General features: G+C 45.2%; 1 protein-coding gene, 1 long non-coding RNA gene and 1 pseudogene across 7 annotated transcripts in view; all 3 read right to left on the bottom strand.

The window, feature by feature from the left end:
• Positions 1-4,214: 4,214 nt before the first annotated feature.
• On the bottom strand, positions 4,215-11,975 carry LGALSL (galectin like). Its single transcript, XM_045077911.1, has 5 exons — positions 11,477-11,975; positions 10,579-10,650; positions 10,367-10,455; positions 9,325-9,502; positions 4,215-7,342 (listed from the first exon to the last, which is right to left on the bottom strand). Exons 1-5 carry the CDS (start codon positions 11,510-11,512, stop codon positions 7,199-7,201), a joined length of 519 nt encoding a protein of 172 aa, XP_044933846.1. The 5' UTR covers positions 11,513-11,975; the 3' UTR covers positions 4,215-7,198.
• A 6,692-nt stretch (positions 11,976-18,667) lies between these two features.
• The window catches only part of LOC101679918, an 84,391-nt gene continuing 80,630 nt past the window's right edge, over positions 18,668-22,428 (bottom strand). For all 6 annotated transcript variants that reach the window (XR_006606057.1, XR_001177784.2, XR_006606059.1 and 3 more), the window contains one exon: positions 18,668-18,956. This is a non-coding gene — a long non-coding RNA (uncharacterized LOC101679918). The remainder of the gene's footprint in view (positions 18,957-22,428) is intronic.
• Positions 18,963-19,891, bottom strand: LOC101679313 (annotated as a pseudogene).

Here is a 22,428-nt window from a genome sequence, read left to right as displayed (position 1 = left end):
TATTCCAAGGGATTAGATATAGTCTCAAAGACTAGCACTTTTAATTCTGTTTTACAACGTTGTGGAGGATTGTTATAGAAATTGTTATCATGATTCTTCTTCTTATTTGTTTTTGGGGGAGTGCAGGCCAGAGGGAGATGAAGAAAGAATCCCAAGCAGTCTCCACACCCGGCATGGGGCCCGACGCAGGGTTCAGTCTCACGACCCTGAGATCATGACCTGAGCCAAAATCAAGTCTATCGCTTAACTGACTGAGCCACCCAGGTGCCCCGGCATTATAATTATTTTAACTCTGGCTTTTTTCAGTTGTGATGAATGTTTAACTCCCACAAAAACTATTGTTAACTCTAGCTGTATAAACTTGGTGACACAGGTGTCCTTATTTCCATTTCTCATGGGAGGCAAAGTAAAGCTGGAAGTTTTAAGTGCCCACCTAAACTTGTGATTGATGGTTATGGGGTATTTGGAAAGTTCTTTTTTAAAATTAATTAATTAACTTGAGAGAGAGAGGAAGAGAGAGAGAGAGTGTGTGTGCACACGGGGAGGAAGGGTAGAGGGAGAGAGAGTCTCAAGCAGACTCCGTGCTGAGGGAGGGCTCAATCTCACAACTCTAAGATCTGACCTAAGCCAAACAGGAGTTGGGCATGAGGCACACCTGGAAAGTTCTTAATTTGGTGATGACCATGTGTAACCACTTAGTATTGCAATGTTGATTATTCGATTTACCAATGTATTTCAACAACCAAAACATTTTTATCCTTTAACAAGAATGCTCACCTGGGCTTACAGAAGGAATCCCCGAGGACGCCAGGGTGCCCTAGTCCCACGTCTCACCATGACCTTACCGCTTCTCTTCCTCTTCTTCCCAGACCAGCTGTTGAAGCAAGTTTGATTATTTGCATCTATCATTTTAGAATTAATGACAGAATACTGCCAGAAAGGGAGGTGCTGGGGTCATTAGAAAATGTTTATCATTCTTACTCATGAAAGCTTGGAAGGCCCCCAAAACCTGACATCATCCCCAAGGCCTGTGGCCGGCCTGTTGCTTCCCAGGGCCTATTATTTAGGGACTGTCTATGTTGCCTTATGAAACAATGATGTCTCCTAACTTTAGAAGTGTTTGCTCACCTAGTCAGTCAATCTTCCCTGGGAGATGGAAGGGTGTATCAAAGCAAGAGAAAGAGTCAGTGCCTCTTTTCTCCCCTTCCCTCTTGGTTGAGTATTGTTTTGGCATCTTGTATACACCCATATTAATTAATTATTAAGTATATGTCTTGCAAGGCAGTTCTTTGCCTTGTGAAGACTTTTTTTTTTTTTTTAGGGGAAAATCATTGTGAAATAAACATGGTGATTAGTAAGCAAGGCAAGCATGCAGGGTCATGTACCAACTCCCCAGCATTTTCTTGTGAAAGGAAGACTCTAAATTCATTTTCAAAATGCCATGAACAGCTCACTGGGGCCACTACCGCTTGCCCTCTGCCCTCTTTCCAAGTTATAAGCCACTTTGTGTATTTGCCTCAGAGAACAATTAGGCCCCACCCTGGCATTTCTCCAATGAATAACTAATTGAAATGCTTACCAGCAAGGAAGGCAGGCTTCTTCCAGAACCTGGATCTTTCTCAGAGCATGCACTGTTTAAACTAGGTGTCAGGGTGTTCCTGAGGTCCTAAGACAACCCAAATGAGGGAGATTTTCGTAAAACTTGGTTGAAAGTCACTTTCTTTTACTAGAGGGTCTTATATTGTAGGTGGGGGCAGAATGAAGAGAGGAGGAGGTTAAATCGGGGATAATGACCCACAGCTGTAGGGCTATAATGACAGTCACATGATTTTGGGCGGCAGGACCCCCTCGTGTTGAAATGCAGTTTTCAGAGGAAGAGGTCCACAGATCGGAATATCACAACCCCATACAATCCAACAGTTTGATTCGGTGAATGGAATTCACCAAGGCAGAGCTGCTTAATTTAGGATCCAGGACGACTGATGACATCCAGGAGGTTTTTTTCTTTCTTTCTTTCTTTCTTTCTTTCTTTCTTTCTTTCTTTCTTTCTTTCTCTCTCTTTCTCTCCCTTCCTTCCTTCCTTCCTTCCTTTCTTTCTTTTTTAAATTCAATTAGCCAACATACAGCACCTCATTAGCTTCAGATGTGGAGCTCAGTTATTCATCAGCTGTATATAATACCCAGTGCTTGTTACATCACGTGCCCCCCTTAATGCCCAGCATCCAGCTCCCCTGTCCCCCCACCCACCTCTCCTCCAGCAGCCCCCAGTTTATTTCCTACAGCTAAGAGTCTCTCATGGCTTGTCTTCCTCTCTGATTTCTTCCCTTTCAGTTTTCCCTCCCTTTCCCTATGATCCTCCACACTATTTCTTATGTTCCCCATATGAGTGAAACCAGATGACAATTGTCTTTCTCTGATTAGCTTGTTTTGCTCAGGATAATCCACTCCAGTTCCTTCCATGTCGATGTAAATCACTCTTTTTGATGGCTGAGTAATATCAGGATGTTTCTTAAAAATACAAAGTCCTGGGACCGACTCCAGACCTATCAAAACAATCTTCCAGGAGAGACAAAGTGCATGAGCCAGATGGGGGTTTGGGGGAAGAGGGAGAGGGAGGGTCAATCCTCAGTAGGTTCCATGCCAGTGCAGAGCCCAACACTGCTTGATCTCACAACCCTGAGATCATGACCTGAGCCAAAATCAAGAGCTGGACACTTAACCTTAAGCCATTTCTGGGTGATTCTTAAGCACACTAAAGTTTAAAGCCGCCAGAGTCCTCTGTCAGTTTTATTCACTGATGTATCTTGGTGCCTAGAACAGCAATTAACACAGCTCCATAAACACCTGTTGAATGAATGAGGCCCTCAAGCGTTTGAGGCACTTGGAGGCTCCAATTATGGTTATCTTCCACACCACCTAATCCACACTGCTGTCACACAGCAAGTGTAATGTCATATTCCACAAGGGATCCTCCTAGAGAGGCTGTGGGGCAGGGGAGACTCTCCCATCTCTGTCCAACAGCTCAGCAAATTGTCCCTATTTTATCTTTTTTTTTTTTTTAAAGATTTTATTTATTTATTTGACAGAGAAATCACAAGTAGATGGAGAGGCAGGCAGAGAGCGAGTGAGGGAAGCAGGCTCCCCGCTGAGCAGAGAGGCCGATGCGGGACTCGATCCCAGGATCTCGAGATCATGACCTGAGCCGAAGGCAGCGGCCAACCCACTGAGCCACCCAGGCACCCAAATTGTCCCTATTTTAACAGGTGCCCACATAGATGCCATTCTGCCTGTACTTAACCGCAAAAACCGTGACAGAGACCAGCCTCATAGCTTTGCATCCTTAAAAAATAAAATAGGGGGAAATAAAAACAAGACATAAGTAGGACACCAGACCCAGCCTGTGAGTAAATACCTCTCTACTCATCTCCCATAAGTGAAGCTGGGGCAAACTTCTGTAAGCCATGGTTTTATTTGCAGGCAGAAGAGCCAAGGAATCAAGTTTCCTTACTAATCATTCAAACCACAGGAAAGAGAAGATGGGGGAAATGCAATCTTGCTTTTGTATATACAAAGTGCTAAGACTATATTTAATGATTTATTAAGAAACCACTGCATCCTTAGCAGGTAGATGGATAAAGAAATTTGTACATCTATACAATAGAACACTACTCAGCAATAAAAAAACTATTGATACGTACACCACATGAATCTCAAATGCATTATGCAAATGGAAAAACACTAACCTCAACAGACTAGATACTGTATGATATTCTTTATGGGACACTCAGGAAAAGGCAAAACTACAGGGAGGTGGCAGGGAACAGTGGTTGCCTGATTAGGGTGAGGAAGGGGGATAAGTTTAACTACAAAAGGAGAGCACAAGGGCATTTTTTGGGGGTGATGGAACAATTCTGTATCCTGCTTGAGGTGGTAATTACAGGAATTAATGAATGTGTTAAAACCCATGGAACTGTACACCAAATAAAGTTAATTTACTGTATATAAACTATATTTTAAAAACCCCATTGCACACACAACATAAGCTCATTAGGTCTCTGAGACCCTCTCCTTCTCTTGATCAGTTTATCAAGGAGGGAAACATGAACGGCTGGTTCTTGGGAGCATGTATGAAAGGGAGAGAACACTGCTATAACACATGGTTTAGGCTCAGTATATCATACCTGGTGCCAAATTTAGCATTTTATAAACTGGAATCATTTTGTAGAAAATTCCTTTATTATAGTGCAAATAACTTTCAACAGTGACATAATAATGTAAGAACACATTTAGCAACATTTTACACCACGCAGTAAATAAGAAAGTGTTTCTTTGAAAATATGTCATCATAAGAACATTATTCCTACATTAATGCCGGAAAATGCCAAGGCTCTTTCTCTCAAGGCAACAGGGCTCCCTCCCTCTTTTTGGATATTTTCTTAATAGAAATGAAAGGATTTGCCATTTTAACAAGTTGCCATCATTTCCCAGAGTGATTTCTTAGGGGGTTTTGATCTGAGGTTGGCAAGATTTGAAATGGGGTTTCAGATTTTAAAAAAATAATAATTTTAAGACAATTCTGGGACAGCCCAGAAAATAAAGTCACTTCTATTAATTTTTAAGTAGATATATACATTCACTCCAATTATGATGCAGAAGTGGACAGATTGTCTAAAGCCTGCCTTTTATTCTCCCAGAGCCTGATTGTTATTTATATTCCTTGGTTTCCGTCATGTTGCAAAATTAGGGCTCTGGTCAGAAATAACTCCTTACATACCCAAATGCTTTCCTGTGAAGCTTTAAATTGCACTTTCCACCCTGAATTCTCACCTTAGACCTCACATGCCAATGAGAGGCAAGAACACTGTTTCCAGTTGACAGCTAATGAGTAACACAGCACCCGCCCCCTGCTAATTGAGCTCCACCTGAATCAATCCATCACATCATTTAGATTAATTCCAGCAGGCTCATCCAAGAGGTTCCCACTGGGCCTCTCAGAGAAAGGGTTAACAGTGTATCTTTAAACTGAACTGCCTATGGGCTTGGCAGCTAAGCTGTTAGCTGATCAGCAGAGAGAACAGTGTCCCTTCCAACCAGCCACAAGCCCAGCTCCTCTGGTTTCTGCTGAATTATGCAGTGCATGGGGACGGACGGCCACTCAGAGGAAACCTCCTGTGGGGGTCTTCCTCCAAAACGCCTACAAATATAGTTTAGGGTGTCCTCAAAGTGTCTGCATGAACACACCTCAAAGTCTAGTGGCTTCACAAGCCACGAGAAGTGAATCACAGGCTTGCAAGTACCTGCAGCCAAAGAAGAGCCCTCTTGGCTAAATATGGCTGATTAAGTCAGCTGGTACATAAAGCTTTTCAACACTCAGCCAGTCTTGTTGGATAAAGTTATCTTCTTATATAACGCGATGGAACTGTGCTAAACAGTTTCAAAGTTGAGAAGAAACCAAATATATCACCTATAAAAAAGTCACAATTTTAGTTTGCTTTTTCTTAGACTTTGGTACTGAAACACTGTCTACATTCTCGACACATGGAAGTGACGTGGGCACTTCCGTGCCTCTGCATGTCGTGTAAAAAAACGCAAAAGCGGAGCAGGACAAGGACATGTCCTAACATGATGCAGTACGCTGTACAAACAAAACCTAAATTATATATAAATACATCCCCACCCCAGCACCCCTTTGTCCTCCCCCCACCCCCACTACCTGACCAAAGCAATGCCAAGGGTCCTTCTCTCTAGCGCCAATGCACCCAGACTCCAGCCATCCCTTGCCAGGCCGTTATATTCACACCACGACCACCTCCTCCTGGAGATGGTCTGCGGTCAGATCAGCTCCACAAAGGCAGGGAAACTCTTACAGCTCAATTTGAAACATTCACACTATTGGCTGGACTCCAGGGATCTGGAGTCCTGGGAGTTAACCTTCCAGATAAACTAATTGGATCATTTCCTAATCTGGATCCTCCCCCTGCCCCCCACCCCCATCCTAATGTCTCAGCGCAGCTAACACAGTAGGAAGCAGCCTCTCCTCTGAAGTTCCAAAGACATTGCTTAGGGATATTGGTGAGGGTCACATAAGAAAAGTTAACACAATGACCTAACAGCTTAAGTTGATATAAATTATTTCCAAGTAAGTTATCTGGGGCCATTTGCTTCTGCTTTACACTGCATTCCAGAATCGTTTTCATAGTATACTTTGAAAAGTTTATATAATAGTTATTTTAAAAATGGTCTCATATATTTTCACCTAGTTTAATAACAACTTAACAAGCTGTTATAAAGACCTAGGGAAATGTAGTTAATTAGTCTTAAGGAAGCCAATACTGTGCTAATTCACAGTAAGGAGAAAACATGATATAAATAGAATTTATGTAATTGTTGATTACTTGAAAAGCAATTTTATCGAAATGTTGCAAACTTTCCCCAAAAGCACTTAGAGCAATTTATATCAAGAGATCCTAAGTTTAGGGGTATGGAAGATAACAATTCTTTCATGATTGTAATATGTAATTTTCCCCTTTGGACCTAAGATATCTGTACATTCAAAAGTTCATAACTTGCTGTTTTTGAGACATTAATCATTCTCTAATACATACATTGAGTATAAATAAATAACTAAGAGAAAGCTTTAAAAATCTGAATTAACATTATGCTGTGCAAAAACCAAAAAACAAGAAAAAAAAAAAAACCCAAACCAACCAAACCTTGAACAACCTACATTCTATGTAAATACCCTGACTAAAATGTCGGTTGTGCTACACACTTCACTTCAGTGCAGAAATGAGTTGATTTCGGTGTACCGTCTTTGTTGGCGGTGGTGTTGTTTTAAGTCTTTAGCACTTTTGTTTCTAAGTATCACCTTGCTTTGAAAAGATGAAAAACTTGCTACCAGATCACAAATTATCACAAATCCATGTCAATATAGTCTGAATAAAATCCAGCATAAATGTATTACTTTGTTCTGGAAATAATGGCTCGGTGTCTTTGTTCTGACAGCTTCCTAAGGGCAAACCACAGTTTGGAGTTGTCATTTTGGGTTTAAACTGCACAGAAAGAAGAGACAGTAAAGCCTGCTTTTTGTTTTTGTTTTCTTTTTAAGTCTCCAGGTCTTGCTAGCACTCCTTCCAGACCCACAGTCAGGCAGTTGCGGCACCTGATCCTACGTGAAACAGAGGAGGTTTAAACAGCATCAGCCAAGCTTAGTGATCTGCAGGTCCCCGTTTATCTTTATGGTGTCAATTGCAGATAACGTTTGAATGCGGTGGTAAAAATCAAAAAGTTGGTGTCCATCCACAAACACTCTGAAACGTGGGTGCTCACAGAGAATTTCCACCTAGAAGAAACATAATCAGAATTTCAATGAATCTGCTGGGGAAAACACACACACAATACTTTATTTTAGAGAAAGGCAACATCTTCAGCAGTTCTCAAACTCTGGAATCACACAGAAGTTTAACAGAGACCACTAGACTCCACCCACCCCCCAAATGTTCAATTCAGCAGGTCTAGGGTAAGATCTGAGAATCTGCATTTCCATCCCGTTCTAGCATGATGCTACTACCGCTGGAATGAGGAACACACTTTGAGAACCACTCTTCTTCACTCTTCAATATCCTTTAAAGATTTTAATTGTTCATGCTTGAATACTTCTCCATTCTCCAAAGCGACATAAAGCAGAACAGATTTATTTATATGGCACTTAATGCCTCCATGGTCATCCCCTGAACCTATCCCACCCCCAGAAGAGACCCTCACAGAGATCCACTGGCCTCCACTTAGTAGCATGTAATAACAGTCCAGGCACCCAAGCATGGTAAACATTAAAGCAGACAGAAGGTTACACAGTAATTACCACTGGACCAAGGATGTATAATTAACAAGGCTTTGTTAAGCCAAACAGAAATGCTGATTCCATATGGTAAAAGCTTTTTCTTCCTCTTTTCCTTAAGTAATTCGCTATAGATTTTAATCATTGGTTCTGTGCTGTGTATTTATTAAAAGCATCAGTGGCTACCATGTAAGAAGAGACTTCATATGTGATATTAGTCACATTAAATTCATATTATTACTAAAATTATATCACTAAGAAGGGCTGATTTCAGTTCAATTTGGTTGCTGGGGAGCATTATATTCCTCTTGGCAGACAGAGGCTCTGGTTACTCATATTCATGAGCTACGTATGCATTACGATTCATCATTAAGAAACTGTCACAGTCAAAAAAAAAAAAAAATGAGATAAAGAAACTGTCCCAGTCAAGAGGAAGCTAAGGGGCCATTACCATTCTAGAGAAGGAGAGGGCACAGGATACGTACGGGTACCTTCCCCAGACTATGATTAGAAGGCAACAATCTCAATTCCATCACAGACATAAAAGTCATAGATTCTTATTCCCTCTACCAGATGGTAAGGTGAGAAGAAAAATGATTACTTCTTCATAAGGCCCTTGTGAATGTCTAGACAAAGAGCAACAGGTTAAGGGCAGTTGTGCTTTATTAGGCGTTTACGCAACATGGAACTTTTAACTGAGCTGTTATTATTGTGATGTGTGTTAACAAGGTGTAATATGGACAACTTCATCACCAGGCCCGGTGGTTCAGTAAATCCTGTCCTAACGCATTACCCACATTACTTGCACCTCTTACTCGGCACTGTCCTTCACAGAGGAAGGTTCTACTAACATTGCTTGGTTGGATGGGAAGTTTGGGTTGTGCTTCCTGCCCACTAGATGGTGGAGAGCCAAGTTACACCCATCCAGGTCCAAGGGAAGGAACTTGTCAGCCACAGAGCCTGTGACAATAAAGCAGACTGAGGCTCGTCAACCCAGAAGGAGAAACAAGGACCAGACTTCATTAGCAAAAGTAACAAGAGAAAATGAAAAGATTATTGCTATTGTTCTTTTAAAAAAAGTCACAACTAACAAGGTTTAGTGCTCCTTATAGGTTGGAAAAAAAATGAGGAAATTTCTAGCACTTATTATTTATTAATCAATCAGGATATTTTGGGACAGGTATAGATTACATGCCTACTACCAGGTTGAGTACTACACAGAAAAGTATTTATTCTTAACAATCTGGACATGGGTTTATTTACTAAATAAATGTACTGGGTAAACAGAGCCAAGAACTACTATGGAGAGTATTAGTTTGTATTAGCAAACAGAGCTCTTTTCATCATTTTTCTTTCTCTCACCATCAGGTGACAAATTTCCTAGACATGCAAAAATTTGGCGGCTTAAAGCATTCTTGGCATCTGCTGGAGGAGCAGAGCACCATCACTCTGCCAGCAGCTGGACTGGAAGTGCTCGAGGTACTCACCCTGAATGGCTGGTCTGGGATGAATGGAAAGTAAGGGATTGCGGACTGTTCTTCACCTCTTTCCCCAGATATACAAGAATTTCTAAGTAGCTGCCGGTCTGTGAACACAGCTTTGAGTTCAATGGCCACATCGGCGGGAGGGTCTTCAGAGTCACCACAGGTCAAGCTGATGGCAAAGCTGAAAAGAACATCCTCTCATTTATTCTGGGTTTGGCGATCAATGACCCAGGCTCCCCTAGTTCCTCCTTCTCCTTGGGGTTGGTCTGCTTTGAATGGGCCACTACTGTTTGCACAGGAGATTACACCGTGTATGCAGGAGGAGGATTAAAATGAAGCCCGACATCTTAATATTGAAAGGAGGCTCTGGTAAAAACTTTGGTGGAGGGGCGTCGGGGTGGCTCAGTCATTAAGCATCTGCCTTTGGCTCAGGTCATGATCCCAGGGTCATGAGATCGAGCCCCGCATCAGGCTCCCTGCTCAGTGAGGAGCCTGCTTCCTCCTCTCCCACTCCCCCTGGTTGTGATCACTCTCTCCCTCTCTCTCTGTCAAATAAATACATCTAAAAACAACAACAACAAACTTTGGTGGAGTTGAACATGACTAACATTAGGACTTTCCGATACCCCAAACCACCCACACATCTGTGTCTATATCCACCTCAGATTCTCAAAAACAGCCCCAGAAATTGACCAGGGGAAATAGTATCCTCTAATGTCGCTTGTCATTTATATTGATAGATCTTGCTCCAAGCACCATGTTTAAAAAAACCTTTAACGAAAAAAAAAATACTTTGGCCTCCTTAAGGGTCAAAGAGAAAATGATGTGGGCCTATATTTATAATCTTTGATATAAATAGCTGTCTGGAGAAATGATGGCTGGGATTCATACACATTCTTTTCATGGGAACATGGTACTTTCTTGGCACTTGCAACTAGCAACACTGGCCATGGGGAGAGGAGGAGGAGCAAACAACCACAACAAGAGTGGGCAGGGCCTTGTAACTGCCTGATAAGCCTTGGGGTGAAAGGACTCTCTGTCTTACCTCTCTGGGTTGAGGTCAACAATGCCCATCACCAACACCTTCTTGCCTGGTCTCATGCCACCTTTAATGTGCCCACAGAATGGAACTATCTGCAAAGGATGACAGGAGAACAGGAAGTTTACTGCCTGTCTGAGAAGAGCCAAGCCCTCAGATCCTGAGTACCTGACCCATTAGAAAATGCAATTAGAAAGGAAAAGAACTAAACCACTTACCAGTCGTGGGAAGTACACGTCGGCTTGAACTGGAGAGCCCAAGGAGTTGTTTAAATGCCCATCATCTAGTTTCTAAAAATAGCAGCACACAGATTGGCTTTCCAGAGGCTCTAGTTTTGGGGGGTGGGGGCTGGGAGGAGAAGGGGAGGGAGTGGGGAAGCACCTATCCAAGTCTGGCTGAATCCAGCAGCCTTCACAGGACACAGGCAGCGTCTGCAGATGCTGCCACCTCACAGCCCATTGAACAACCACATAAAGCCCGGGAACAAAACCCGTCCTTTCCACCCCGTAGCTAAGCTGCCGAAGATCCCCAGACCTTCAGATCTAGATCAAAATCCAGGTCGAGGCACGCCGGGGAGCCAGAGCCCCGCGTCGGAGGAGGGGAGGCCCGTCTTCAACCGCAAACGCCCCTGGACCCGCAGTCGCCCAGGCCTGTCCTGAGGGACGCGGCCGGGGTGCAGGGCCGAGCTCAACTTCTCTCCCGGCCCCCCGTCCGCCGTCCCGGCCAGACCCATTTCCAAAGGGGAATCCCCGGGACGTCGGAGGCGGCCGCGGGGCGCGCGCCCCAGACACACTCACACAAGCGCACGCTCACACGTGCAGCGTGCACACACCTGGCCGCCGGCTGCATGGCACGGCGGGGGCTGTCTGTCACCCCCACGCCGCCGTCCGCCCCCATGCACCCTCTCCGGTGCACCAGGGGCATCAAGCCTGCCCCCCGCACCCCCTCCAGGCCGGCAGCTCACAGCCGGCGCTGGCTAACAGGTACCGGGCGCCTTCCCACGCGGGGGGCGCCCGGCTGGGCCTCAGCCTCCTCTGCGCCGCAGCCAAGCTGAGCGGGCGGCGGCGTGCGGGGCCGCGGGAAGGGGACGCCTCGCGTGCACCCCTCCGCACTCACCACCGCGGCATCGCTGTCGGCCACCGATCCCGCCATCTTCTTGCACGGCGCGCCGGGGTGCACGGCTGGCGGCCCCGCGGCGGCGGCGGCGGCGGCGGCGGCGGCGGGGGAACGTGGGACGCGGCGCGCGGGCGGGGATCCCGGGGCGGTCCTGCGCCGGGCGGGGGCGCGGGTCCGAGGCTGGTCGGGCGTGCGCACACACACGCGGGCGCGCGCGCGCGCGCACGCCTGGGGCCAGGCGCCGACCGGGCAGGCTGGGCCGGGGTGGAGGGGGAGGGGAGCGAGAGGCGGCGCGGGCCAGGAGGTCGGAGGTGGCCGCAGCTACCCGGACCGGCGCTGCCGAGTGGCGGCTGCTTTCTTCCTCGGGGTGCTGCTGTCGCCTCCCGAGGCAGAAAGGTGACGAGGGCCGCGTCGCGCTGGCCCTGGGCGGCATTTAAAGGCCGCCGGGGCCCGGCTCGGGAACTGGGAACAGGGCGGGGACCCGGCTGGGCTGCCGCGGCTTGCTCAGCTTGCCCTGCCCCTCGGCCATTGGAAGGTGGCGAGAGGCTGAAAGGGGGAGGGACGGGCCAGTCGCAGTCGGGGCGTGCGGGAGGGCGGGGACCCTGGGGGCTGGGGAAGTGGGGACCGGGGCCTGACAGGTGACAGGTGCTTGTGGCACCTTCGCCCCTCCCTTCCAGCCAACCTCCTTCCTACTGTCACGTCCTGGGGCAGGTTGAACGGTGGAGGCCGAGGTCAAGGGAAGACTGGAGGGTGGGGACGGTATTCCAGAGCTCCAGATTTCTGTCAGAAAATTCCAACAAAGTGGCGCAGAAGATTCCTTCGGCCCTCTAGGGTAGAAAGATAATGAGAGGACTCTACATTTGCGTAAATAAATATTTGACCCGAAAGCAAAAGGCAGAGAGGACTCAGGGCAAGGACATTTTTTAATCCCAGGAAGCTAGGTACAGAATAAGCCTCTTTCTCCCTTGTGGACTGATGGGCAGGTCTGGGAGACCCTGGAGGCTCTCCAGGGCAGGGGTCTGGCTACCTCTTACCAAGCAGAACTGCTCCCAATGAATCCTCAGCCCCCACTGGGCCCCGTTTTCCACAAGTCACCTGCTCAGTGTGCACCAATAAGTTTCTCACAGGAAAACTCCTTATATCCTTTGTGGAGTAATTCCCAGGGGTACACCTGTCTTTTATTCCAAGGCACAAATTCCTTTTTGGCATTTCCACATTAGGATGATTATGTAACTTCTTAGATAAAGCTGTATCAACATACCCTCTATTAGGTGACATCTTGGCTTAAACATTCCATTGTATGAATCACCAGGGTGTTTTACGCTAATAAGCAGGGAGCATGTGTGACCTACTGCAGTCCCAGAGGGGCCCTCACAGGCTCACTTCCAGCCAGTGCTGCTGGCTCTGTGGCCTGGAACATCACTGCAGCTTTTGTGCCTTAGCTTTCCCTTTATGGACCAGAGCTAATCGTGGTAATCTCAGTCCAGTAGGGAGAATTACCTGCACACGTCTGTAATGCCACAGTCCTATCCTTTGTGTGCTCTGAATTAGACTCCAATGCAACACAGTTGTGGTTCACGTTTTTTATCTTGTTTGCAAATCTTAACTCAAAATCACACCTTAGTGATTGTTAATATATTAGGAAGTTATAAGAAACTATTGACATTTTGAAAGCACACTTGGATGTATCTCAGTTTCCGAGAGTCTGGTATGGGGAAAAACCACCGAAGTCATTTTTTTGTCATTAGTTAAGCATGACACAGAACATCTTAGTGGTTAAAAGGCCTGTGCCCTGGGTTCAAATCCTGACTCTACAGTTTACTAGCTGAGTGATCTTGGACAAGTTTCTAAGCTATTCTGTGCCTTAATTTCTTCATCTGTGAACCAGAGATGACAGTGATGACAATAGTGCCTTCTTGTTGGGAAGATTGATGGGTTCTTGTACCTTCCTTAGAATAGTACCTGGCACATAGCAGCACTTACTCTACAAAAATACTCAGTGCCTGTCATGCACCAGGCACTAGGGATCCAGCAGGAATTTTTTGTTGTTGTTGATCTTCTCATGGGGAAATGCAGACCATAAACAAATAAATATATAATATGTCAGGCAATAAAGGTGTTAGAAGAAAACAGGAAAGAAAGTAAGGGGGGAGAGAGGGAGGTAGAGTGATGTTATTTACATAGGGGTGGACAGGGAGGCCACCTCTGGTAAATGATGTTTGCTAAGACCTCTGAAGGAAGGGAAGGGGGAGGGAGTCCTTTGGAAGTCTGGAAGAAGAGATTTCTAGTGGAGGGAAGTGCAATGGAAAAGTCCCAGGTGAAGTATGTGAAAAGTGTTGGGTGCTTCAGGCAGAAGAGATAAGTATTTACAAATAGATTAGAGCACACAGACCAGGTGAGGATTGGCTTTTACTTGAGAGAAGTGGGAAGAATTGGAAGTGTCTGAGCAAAGGAGTGACAGAGTATTCCCTCTGTAGTAGATGCATCCCGCTGGCTGCTGTGTGGACTGGCCTTTGTGGGGAGGGGAGTGCCCAGGAGGGAGGGTAGAAGCAGGACTCCTGTACCAGGCCAGCAAGATATAATGGTGGCTCAGACACCCTTGGAACTGATAAAGATGTGAGAAGCTGTGGGCCCTTGATAAGTCCTAGCTGTTACCATTCTGCAGCTTTGAGAGTTCATACTGACTTCTGAGCCCACTTCCTCACCTGCAAAATGAAGTGTTGGGTTCATTCATTCATCCTTCTTAGCTCTTAGAAAGTTCTTTGGGTTTCCTGAAAAGATGTGTAAATACCATCTGAATTTGAATGGGTTTGAGAGTAAGGGCTGCTGAATGAAAGCAATCTTGGGTTGAATCTCGGCTTGATAAGTGATTTTATAAGGTAAAGAATAATCCTTTGATTTGTTTTGTAAGTGGAGTTGAAGATATTTGGATCGCTTGAGATGTGTTTCTTACATCTTGGGAATTTAAAAAATAGGAAGGTACTGAACTGTCCCAGAATACTTTAACGTGGAAAATTGCCTTTTATCCCCCAAATGCTTGATTCTTTCTCAGTCTACAGAATGTCTCATTTTAAATATGAAGAGGAAGGAGAAAGCTTGAATGACTTTTTATTACAATTAAAGCTGAGCAGAGTCAAACTACTTTATACGGGGGAAGGTTATTGGCAAATTAATTGCAGAGCTTTATTTTTATTCTTAGTTCTCTGATGAAGGCTCTATACTTGGATTTCAGGCATTTGTGTCAAAAACAACATAAACCACGACTGTGACCCTTTTATGGGATACACCAGTGAAATTCCAAGATGAACTGCCTTACTACTGGAAACTGCTAAAAAGGCTAAAGAAGAGGGGGAAGGCCTGTCAAACAGATGGTTAACATCAAAAAAGAAGTATAAACAGGTCTTTGAAGATTTTGCTAAATGGTCTTCCCAGATGAAAAGAGTAGATCACTTCCTTTTCTCCTTCCCATTTAATGTGTTCTATTCATATGTGCGCATGCCGCATTTCTAATATTGGGAGGAGACTACAACATTGATGTCCATTCAACAACTGTTTTATGGGTATTTTGTTCTATGTATTTTGTATCTATGTATTGTATCTATGTTCTTTGTATGGGTGTTTTGTTCTATAATACCATGGACCAAAAAGAAATATTGGAAAAGGCACAAGTCTTGCCTTCGAGGAGCTTACAGCTCACTCTGGGAAACAATGGCAGAATGTCATGGTTGGTAAGGTAATAAAAGCCTCACATCTCTAGCCTGAGCACTGAGTGGGGAGATTCACTCCCATATTTGGAGGATTAAGGCCGCTTTCTGGGGGAGGTGGCAAACTTCTGATGGAAATGTGTATAGCAACTTCCACAGTCCCACAAAAGCACATCTTCCAACACCACATCACAGTTCCACTTATGGCCTGAATTCTAAATCCACTCTTCCCTATTCTCTCTGGCCCAAGAACTAGCACGAACCCTGCTTCCAGAGGCTGTGTTTTGTCTCCTGCTCTGGTGCAGAGACATGCCTCCCTCCCTTACACTGTGACTGTCTTCGTAGGCTTTCTGTGGGTCCTGATCCTGATGGCCTGATTTTGACTTTCCGACCACCTGTTTTCCGTGTGTGTGTGTGTGTGTGTGTGTGTGTGTGTTTGTAGACACTCTGGCTGGAGCGGGGTTTCCTAACCTCAGCATTATTGACATTTGAGGGAAATCCTTTGCTGTGGGGGACTGTTTTGTGCATTATAGGATGTTGAGCACTAGAGGCCAGTAATACCACCCCCTACTCCATGGAGAGAACCTCAGACATTGACAGATGGACCCCACGAGATGCGGGTGGGGAGTGCAAAATTGCCCCGGATTCAGAACCCGTTCTTTAGAAGATAACAGGGTTACTCTGGAAGCAGGGTTCTAGCTAGTTGCTGGGCCAGAGAGAATAGGGAAGAGTGGATTTAGAATTCGGGCCATAAGTGGAACTGCGATGTGGTGTTGGAAGACATGCTTTTGCGGGACTGTGGAAGGTGCTTTAAGATTCCCGTTATTCATATATTTATACATGATACAAAATTTATCCAGTCTAATTTAGAGTAGAAACTTGCACACCAGAAACGCCTTCTTTTCTATTTGGCGAGTCATCAACTCCTTATACTACCCAAGTGGTCCCACAAGGAGCACCTAAGATGAAGCAGGACCCGTGAAAGTCCCCGTAGCTATAATTCCCAGCTCAAAATGTCTTTATAATATGGAGAAATTTGCATTCTGTTTTATCATATTGCATGTTTATTTTTGATTTAAATCTAATGTGCTCCCTGCACCTCTAAAAACAGTAAAAGGGAAACATCCCAAATGTTTACCTTCTTTTATCTGATGGCCTGATGCCCTTCCCATCCCAGACCCCAAATGGTGCTTGCAGCCTCCTTTGAGGAACAAGACACTGCACAGTTTTATCAGCCCATCAGGCTTTCAGCTCTCCATGATGGTCTTTGCCAGGCCAGTCTCTGCTCAGGATAAATATTCAAGTAAGCGGTAAAATACACAAAGTCAGCATCCTTTTGTTTACCTACTTAGGTAGGAGGGCACACATTTATCAAGCTATTTTTCTGTATTTCAATACATGATTAAAATTCTTAATTACTGCAGGAACTATGGTGACCATTATCAAATAATTATTTTAGACACGCACACATTTGTGTTGTACCAAAGTAATTAGAGGACAACCATAAAACTTGGCAGTCAATGGCAGTTCCTAACATTCCATTATTTTCAGTTTATTTATGAGGAAACTAGAACTAGCCTCCTGCTTGTGTTTTAATTACTTAGCACAAGAAGGATTGATTTCAGAAACCCTCGGCGCTGAAGGAGATCATGACGAACCCATCCCCTAGAGGAGTTCAGGGCTTCAGAGGGACTTGCTGTTTCTTCCCCAGGGAGAGGAAGCCTGAGAGCCGCTGGGTGCACCCTGTCCTGAGAGCTCACTCCTGGGAAGGGTGACAATTGCTGACGGGGAAGTGAAAGCCTTCTCCCAGGGAAAACAGAAAGAACACTGCTTCCAGCGTTTGGAATTGGCAGCATGAATGAAAGATATTTTAAGATTCTTTCCAGCATGGCACTGGGCGTATCCTGAGAGCCACGGATGCGCTTCTGTGCCTTCTCCCCAGCCTCACCTTTCAGCGATTCCAAGAGGCAGATCTGGTCTTCGGCCAGTCTTTTTGCCTACCAGGAATGTGACAGGCCTGTGTGACAGCGCCCCAGGCCGAATTTCACTCTTCTCATTATGCTCCATGTTTCGGTTTTCATTTGCTGGTTTATAGTCCTCCCTTTTATTGCTTCTATGATTTTACTTTCTTGTCGTCAGGTGGCATAAAGGGTTTCTTGGTTTGGTAGTTTCGTGGAAACTTGGGTGGCTCAGCTGGGTGGAAGGAGACCGACCCATTCGGATTCGGCGGTCATGACATTTGGAGATCCCAGCTAGCGGGGAGGAAAACTCAGGAGGCAGGCTGCCAGGTGCTCCTTTGGTGTTTAGAGGAAGTGGGGTTGAGTGACACAGATTTCTGGATTTCGTAAAAGGTGAGCTACACGGAGTAGGCATTAACACAGCGCAGCTCCTGGGTCGACCGCTAGCCAGGAGAGCCCTGGAAACGGAAACTTGGCATCCAAATTTGACCAAACAAAGAGATTCAGAGAAAAGAGACTTCATTTATTTATTCACTCATTTATTATTTATTTTTTTATTCTTTATGGAGCTGGGCTCCATTTTGGTCGTTACTATGATAATTTTTTCCTTTCCAAAGAAGGAGGAGAAGGGGAAGGGGAAAAGGAAGAGGAAAAGAAAGAAGAAGGGGGAGGGGGAGGGGGAAGAAGAAAAAGAAAAACAACCATACACATGCTCACACTTCGAATACTTGCTTCCTCTTCCACGTGACTTCCTTGAGAGTATGTCTGGTCTTCTCTGACTGTAGATTCCTTTCCTGCACACTGCCTCTTCCAACTGAAAATATTCGGAATGGGGCTAAGAGCTCCCCACCAACATGGCAATATAGCCCAGAAAATAGAAACAGAATGTTTTGAACCCAGAGGCTGGTTATATTCCGCTGCCAATCAGATAACACATTTTCTATCTAAATTTAGATTATCTGCAACGTGTTTATTTTAGGTCTGAATTGTTTAAATGATTAATTTATCTCACAGAGGAAGAGGAAGTGAAAAGTTGAAGAAATGTTTTAAATCGCAGAAGTTCAAGTTGGCAGTCTACACTGATGAAACTCATCACAGTTCATTCATTCACAGCCTTGGCCTGGATTGGCTAGTGTTGCTTCTACACCTAAGAATTAGTTGGAAATCTATAAATTCAGTAGGGCTTGGCCTAGACGTGACTTTTTAAGAATGCTGGCACGGATGCCTGTGTGTGTGTGTGTGTGTGTGTGTGTGAAGGCTGAGTTGAATGGGGAGGGAGGGAAATTTCCAACTTATCTTAAAAGCCAGTCCTCATTTTAATTACCAAGAATAAACACAAGTACATTGAGGAGAGGAAACAAAAGGCCTGCCCGTGCCTTTGATCCCATCCATTTAGTGCCCCGGAAAAACTCCATCAAGAGAAGAGAAGAAACTGATGCTTTAAAAAAAAGTTTTTTTTTGTTGTTGTTTTGTTTCTGTTTTTGCTTTGTCTTGTTTGTTTTTGAAATGAATGAGACAGAGACACAGTATTAAATTCATATCCTTTGAAGCTTTCTTTATTAACCAGGGTCCACCTTAACACTAATCTGGAATCTGCCCGCACACCACTGGATTCCTGGGCAGTCCTGCCCACCTCGCACAGGCGCTGCACTGAGTGATGCAAAGTAGCTCATTGCCCTGGTAATCGCAGCTTCTTCCCTGGACAGGTTGGCCCATTTCCTTCCTAGCTTGTTAGATTCCTCCCTACTCCTTCTGTTAGCTCTGAGCTCTTCTGGGCAGGCTCTTCCTCCACCCGTCTTTAGTGAGTAGGTTCTCAGCCTGAAAGAAAATTAAAAACAAACACATCTTGTTTACATGCGGCCCTTCTTTGGAAAGCAGAAGTCCCTGTCTTTCAGGAGGCCAATACTCATCTCTCTCTCCCCTTCTCTTTTGGGCAGATAAAGTTTTGCTTTCTTGAAAAACTGATCTGTGTTATTGCTGAGACCACTATTGTACAGACAAAATAGAGGGAGTTTTATTTCTTGGTTTCTTCCTCCTTGGACAGAGTCTTGATGATTTCCTCCTTCTTGGTCTGGAGCTGCTCTTCATAGTCTTGTGTGCTCCTTGGTCTTCAATCTGTGGGCCTCAGCCTGGTCTGCCAGAAGCTTCTGGCAAGGATTGTCTACCTTCAGCTTGTGGATGTGTTCCACAAGAATCGGCTTTTTCGTGAACACATAACGCTTCACTTTTAGGTACAGGCTGTGATGCACTTGGCGGTCAGTCTCCAGTGCAGAATTCTCATCCTCCTCATCCAGGTTACCTTCTGGGGCATTCCAGCCGGAGCAGAACCTTTTCTCTCACCAGAGCCCTTCTGGCAGGCCAAGGTATTTTTCCTGCACGGAGCACAGGAATGGAGGGTACAGGCTTCCAGATGATCAGTCTGTCTTTGATCAGTTTCCGGATCTGCCGATAGGCATAGGCACTGGTGATCTCCTTGGTCTCCCTGGAGCCAACCAGACCTTCTTTTGTCACAGCAGAGGACCCTGGAGGCAAGCCTCTTCTGAAACCTGAGCATATCATGGCTGCGGCTGCCATGGCAGGAGGAAAGCCATCCTTTTTAATTCTAGTCACTGTTGACAGACTGATGCCATAGCCAGGACAGGCCAAAAAGTAGGTATCATCGCATTTCAAGGCAAAATGATGAGCTAACAATTATTCTAGAGAAGTTACAACCAAAGGTTGGCTCTAGATGATTTACAGAGATGATTTACACTGTCGATGCCAGGTGATAGGCTATAAATGGAAATGAGAAGGAATGGGCTTAGTGACAACAAATGACGGATGCCCTTTCTGAGTGTGGGCAGGATGAGTGTTTTTTTCAGGTCTAGTGATGGTTTTAATCTATATAATATTGTTCATTCTCAGTGGCCTCCAAGTGGTGCATAAAACAGTCACAGACTCACCTAAAAGCCCTTTGAAATAATAATACAGTGTTAAAATAGAGTGTTACCCAGGAATCTTTTCGTAAGACATCTTCGTAAAGGCATCTTTTAGTAAATTGTAGCTCAGCTCCCTTCTTCAATGTTGAACTTGTGTTGAGCCAGCATGGTCTTTTATTTTTATTTATTTGTTTGTTTATTTTTAGAAATATTTTATTTATTTATTTGACAGAGAGGGATCACAAGTAGGCAGAGAGGCAGGCGGTGTGGGGGGAGGGAAGCGGGCTCCCCGCTGAGCAGAGAGCCCGATCAGTCCCAGGACCCTGAGATCATGACCTGAGCCGAAGGCAGAGGCTTAATCCACTGAGCCACCCAGGCACCCCCCTGCATGGTCTTTCAAAAAATAAGTTGTACCCCGTCAACCCTCCTTAAGATCATGAGGTGGGTTCTCGGTATTTAGAATGAAACCTTAATTCCCTTCCGTGGCTTTTAAGGCCTACGAGATCTGGTCTTATGTCTCCAGCTTCACTTGGGGGCCACACTCTCCTTTGCTCAGCTGCTCTTCAGCCAAAACTGGGTTGCCTGGTGTTCTCTCAGCAGCCAAGTGCACCTGTTACGCAGGGTCTTCTCATTTGCTGTTCCTCCTGCCTGGAATGTGCTTCCTTAGGCACTTTTCTGATTTGTCACCCTTCCATCCTTAAGTGCTCCCTCCCACGAGGGGCCTTTCCTAGTTTAGGCCCTGAGAACAATCTGCTTTGGGTTGTAAAGATGGCACTGAGCTGTCCTTCCCACCACTGAGAAGTTTTAATTCTAGAAGCCATAGGGGTTATATTGAAATTCATGTTAGCCATTAGGAGACATTGTTGAACCTCAGTTTAAAACATCAGAAAATACTCTTGCAAGCAATAAAAAAATTGGGTTGGCAAGATCAAGCACAGAAAAGATAACAGTGAAAAAAATCCTAAAGCATAAACATAGCAATGAAATGGTTAATACTAGTGGTACCATTTCCTCACCCTGATTAGGGAGACTCTTAGGCTCTTTAAAGTAACCTGATATTGAACATTAATTATAACCTCTTCTCTAAGAGGGATGAGTGGTGAAGGTGCCGCCTCTCCAGAATCCTTATTTGATTTTATTTAACAGCACTGACAGAGGGCTTACTGTGCTCCAGGGACTTCTCTAAGTACCTGACAAATGCCGTCTCACGTTGTGGTCTTTGGAAGTAGCAGTTGAGACAGAGATTGGGATGTGAGATGCTTATTAGCAATTAACACCTTGGAAGAAAAGGGGAGAAAGCAAGAAAATGTCAGACTGCAACTCAGGCTCAGTAAAGCCTTGGCCAGCATGGCAGGGAGCATGAGATGAGTGTGCCCACCAGCATCCTACATCAGACCAGAATGGCCTGCCTTAATAACCCCTTGCCCCCGCCTCACTTAGTCACCAAGCATGTGTTCCCCAAGGAAGTGCATGGCCTTAGGCAAGTCCTGCCTGAGATGCACTGAAGGTGCTGAGAGCTGGAATCTGCCCACCATCCTTTCTGCACCGGGGCAGCAAGTTCGCCCATGAAGGGGAATCTGGGCAGTGCATCTCCGTGTCTGTTCAAATATTGACTCATTTAACCCTCAGACAATCCTATGAGGTATGTCCTTTAATTATTCCCATTTTACAGATGAGAAAAATGGAGGCATGGAGAAATCAGTTAACTTGCCAAATTAGATCAGGTAACAGAGCTGAGATTTGATCCAGGTAGTGCAGATCCAGGATCAGAGCTCTTAAGGACTCAGCAATGCTGTCTTAGCTGTTCCTTCAGAGGGTTGCAGATTGCCTAAAAATAGTAACAGTAGCAATTTTGTTTGTTATTAGTTCTTTCCAAAGTCCTGCAAGCCTGCCTCTGTGTGTGTGTGTGTGTGTATTTATGTGTGCATGCTCGCTTGGTACTAGTAAATTTATTAAGAACAACATCAAAAGAATGATCATTTTGGGTTACCTACTACACTTGAATATTAAATCCTGCCTGTAAAAATCTAAGAATCAGGACTAGACGCTCAGGGTCAGTGACTGGACTTGAAGTCTAGAACAAGACGGCATGGGTTAAGCTTCTCATGTTGGCCAGGAAGAAGGAAGGGCCCCTTTCGAGTTTAGGGTAAGAGAGTGAGTAGGTAGAAAAAAGCCACTAAAATACAATCCTGTGCCCTGCCAGGCACAGGAGTGAGGAGTTAGCTAAAAAGCCTGAAAGATTAGCAGGTGGCCCCACGGGAAGAGGGTAAAGGAAGGAGAGTGAGGCTCAGCAGAGAAACACAGCTCAGAGGGTGTAAGACAGTACGACACTGTCAAGGACCAGGAGGGCAACAGAGGAGGAAAGAGACAGG

The sequence above is a fragment of the Mustela putorius genome, unplaced genomic scaffold, assembly GCF_011764305.1.
Source record: "Mustela putorius furo isolate JIRA1106 unplaced genomic scaffold, ASM1176430v1.1 tig00000224_pilon_pilon_pilon, whole genome shotgun sequence".
In the NCBI taxonomy this organism is placed as follows: Eukaryota; Metazoa; Chordata; class Mammalia; order Carnivora; family Mustelidae; genus Mustela; species Mustela putorius.
Note: the sequence above shows the minus strand (reverse complement) of the source record. Positions and strands in the feature narration are given on the sequence as shown.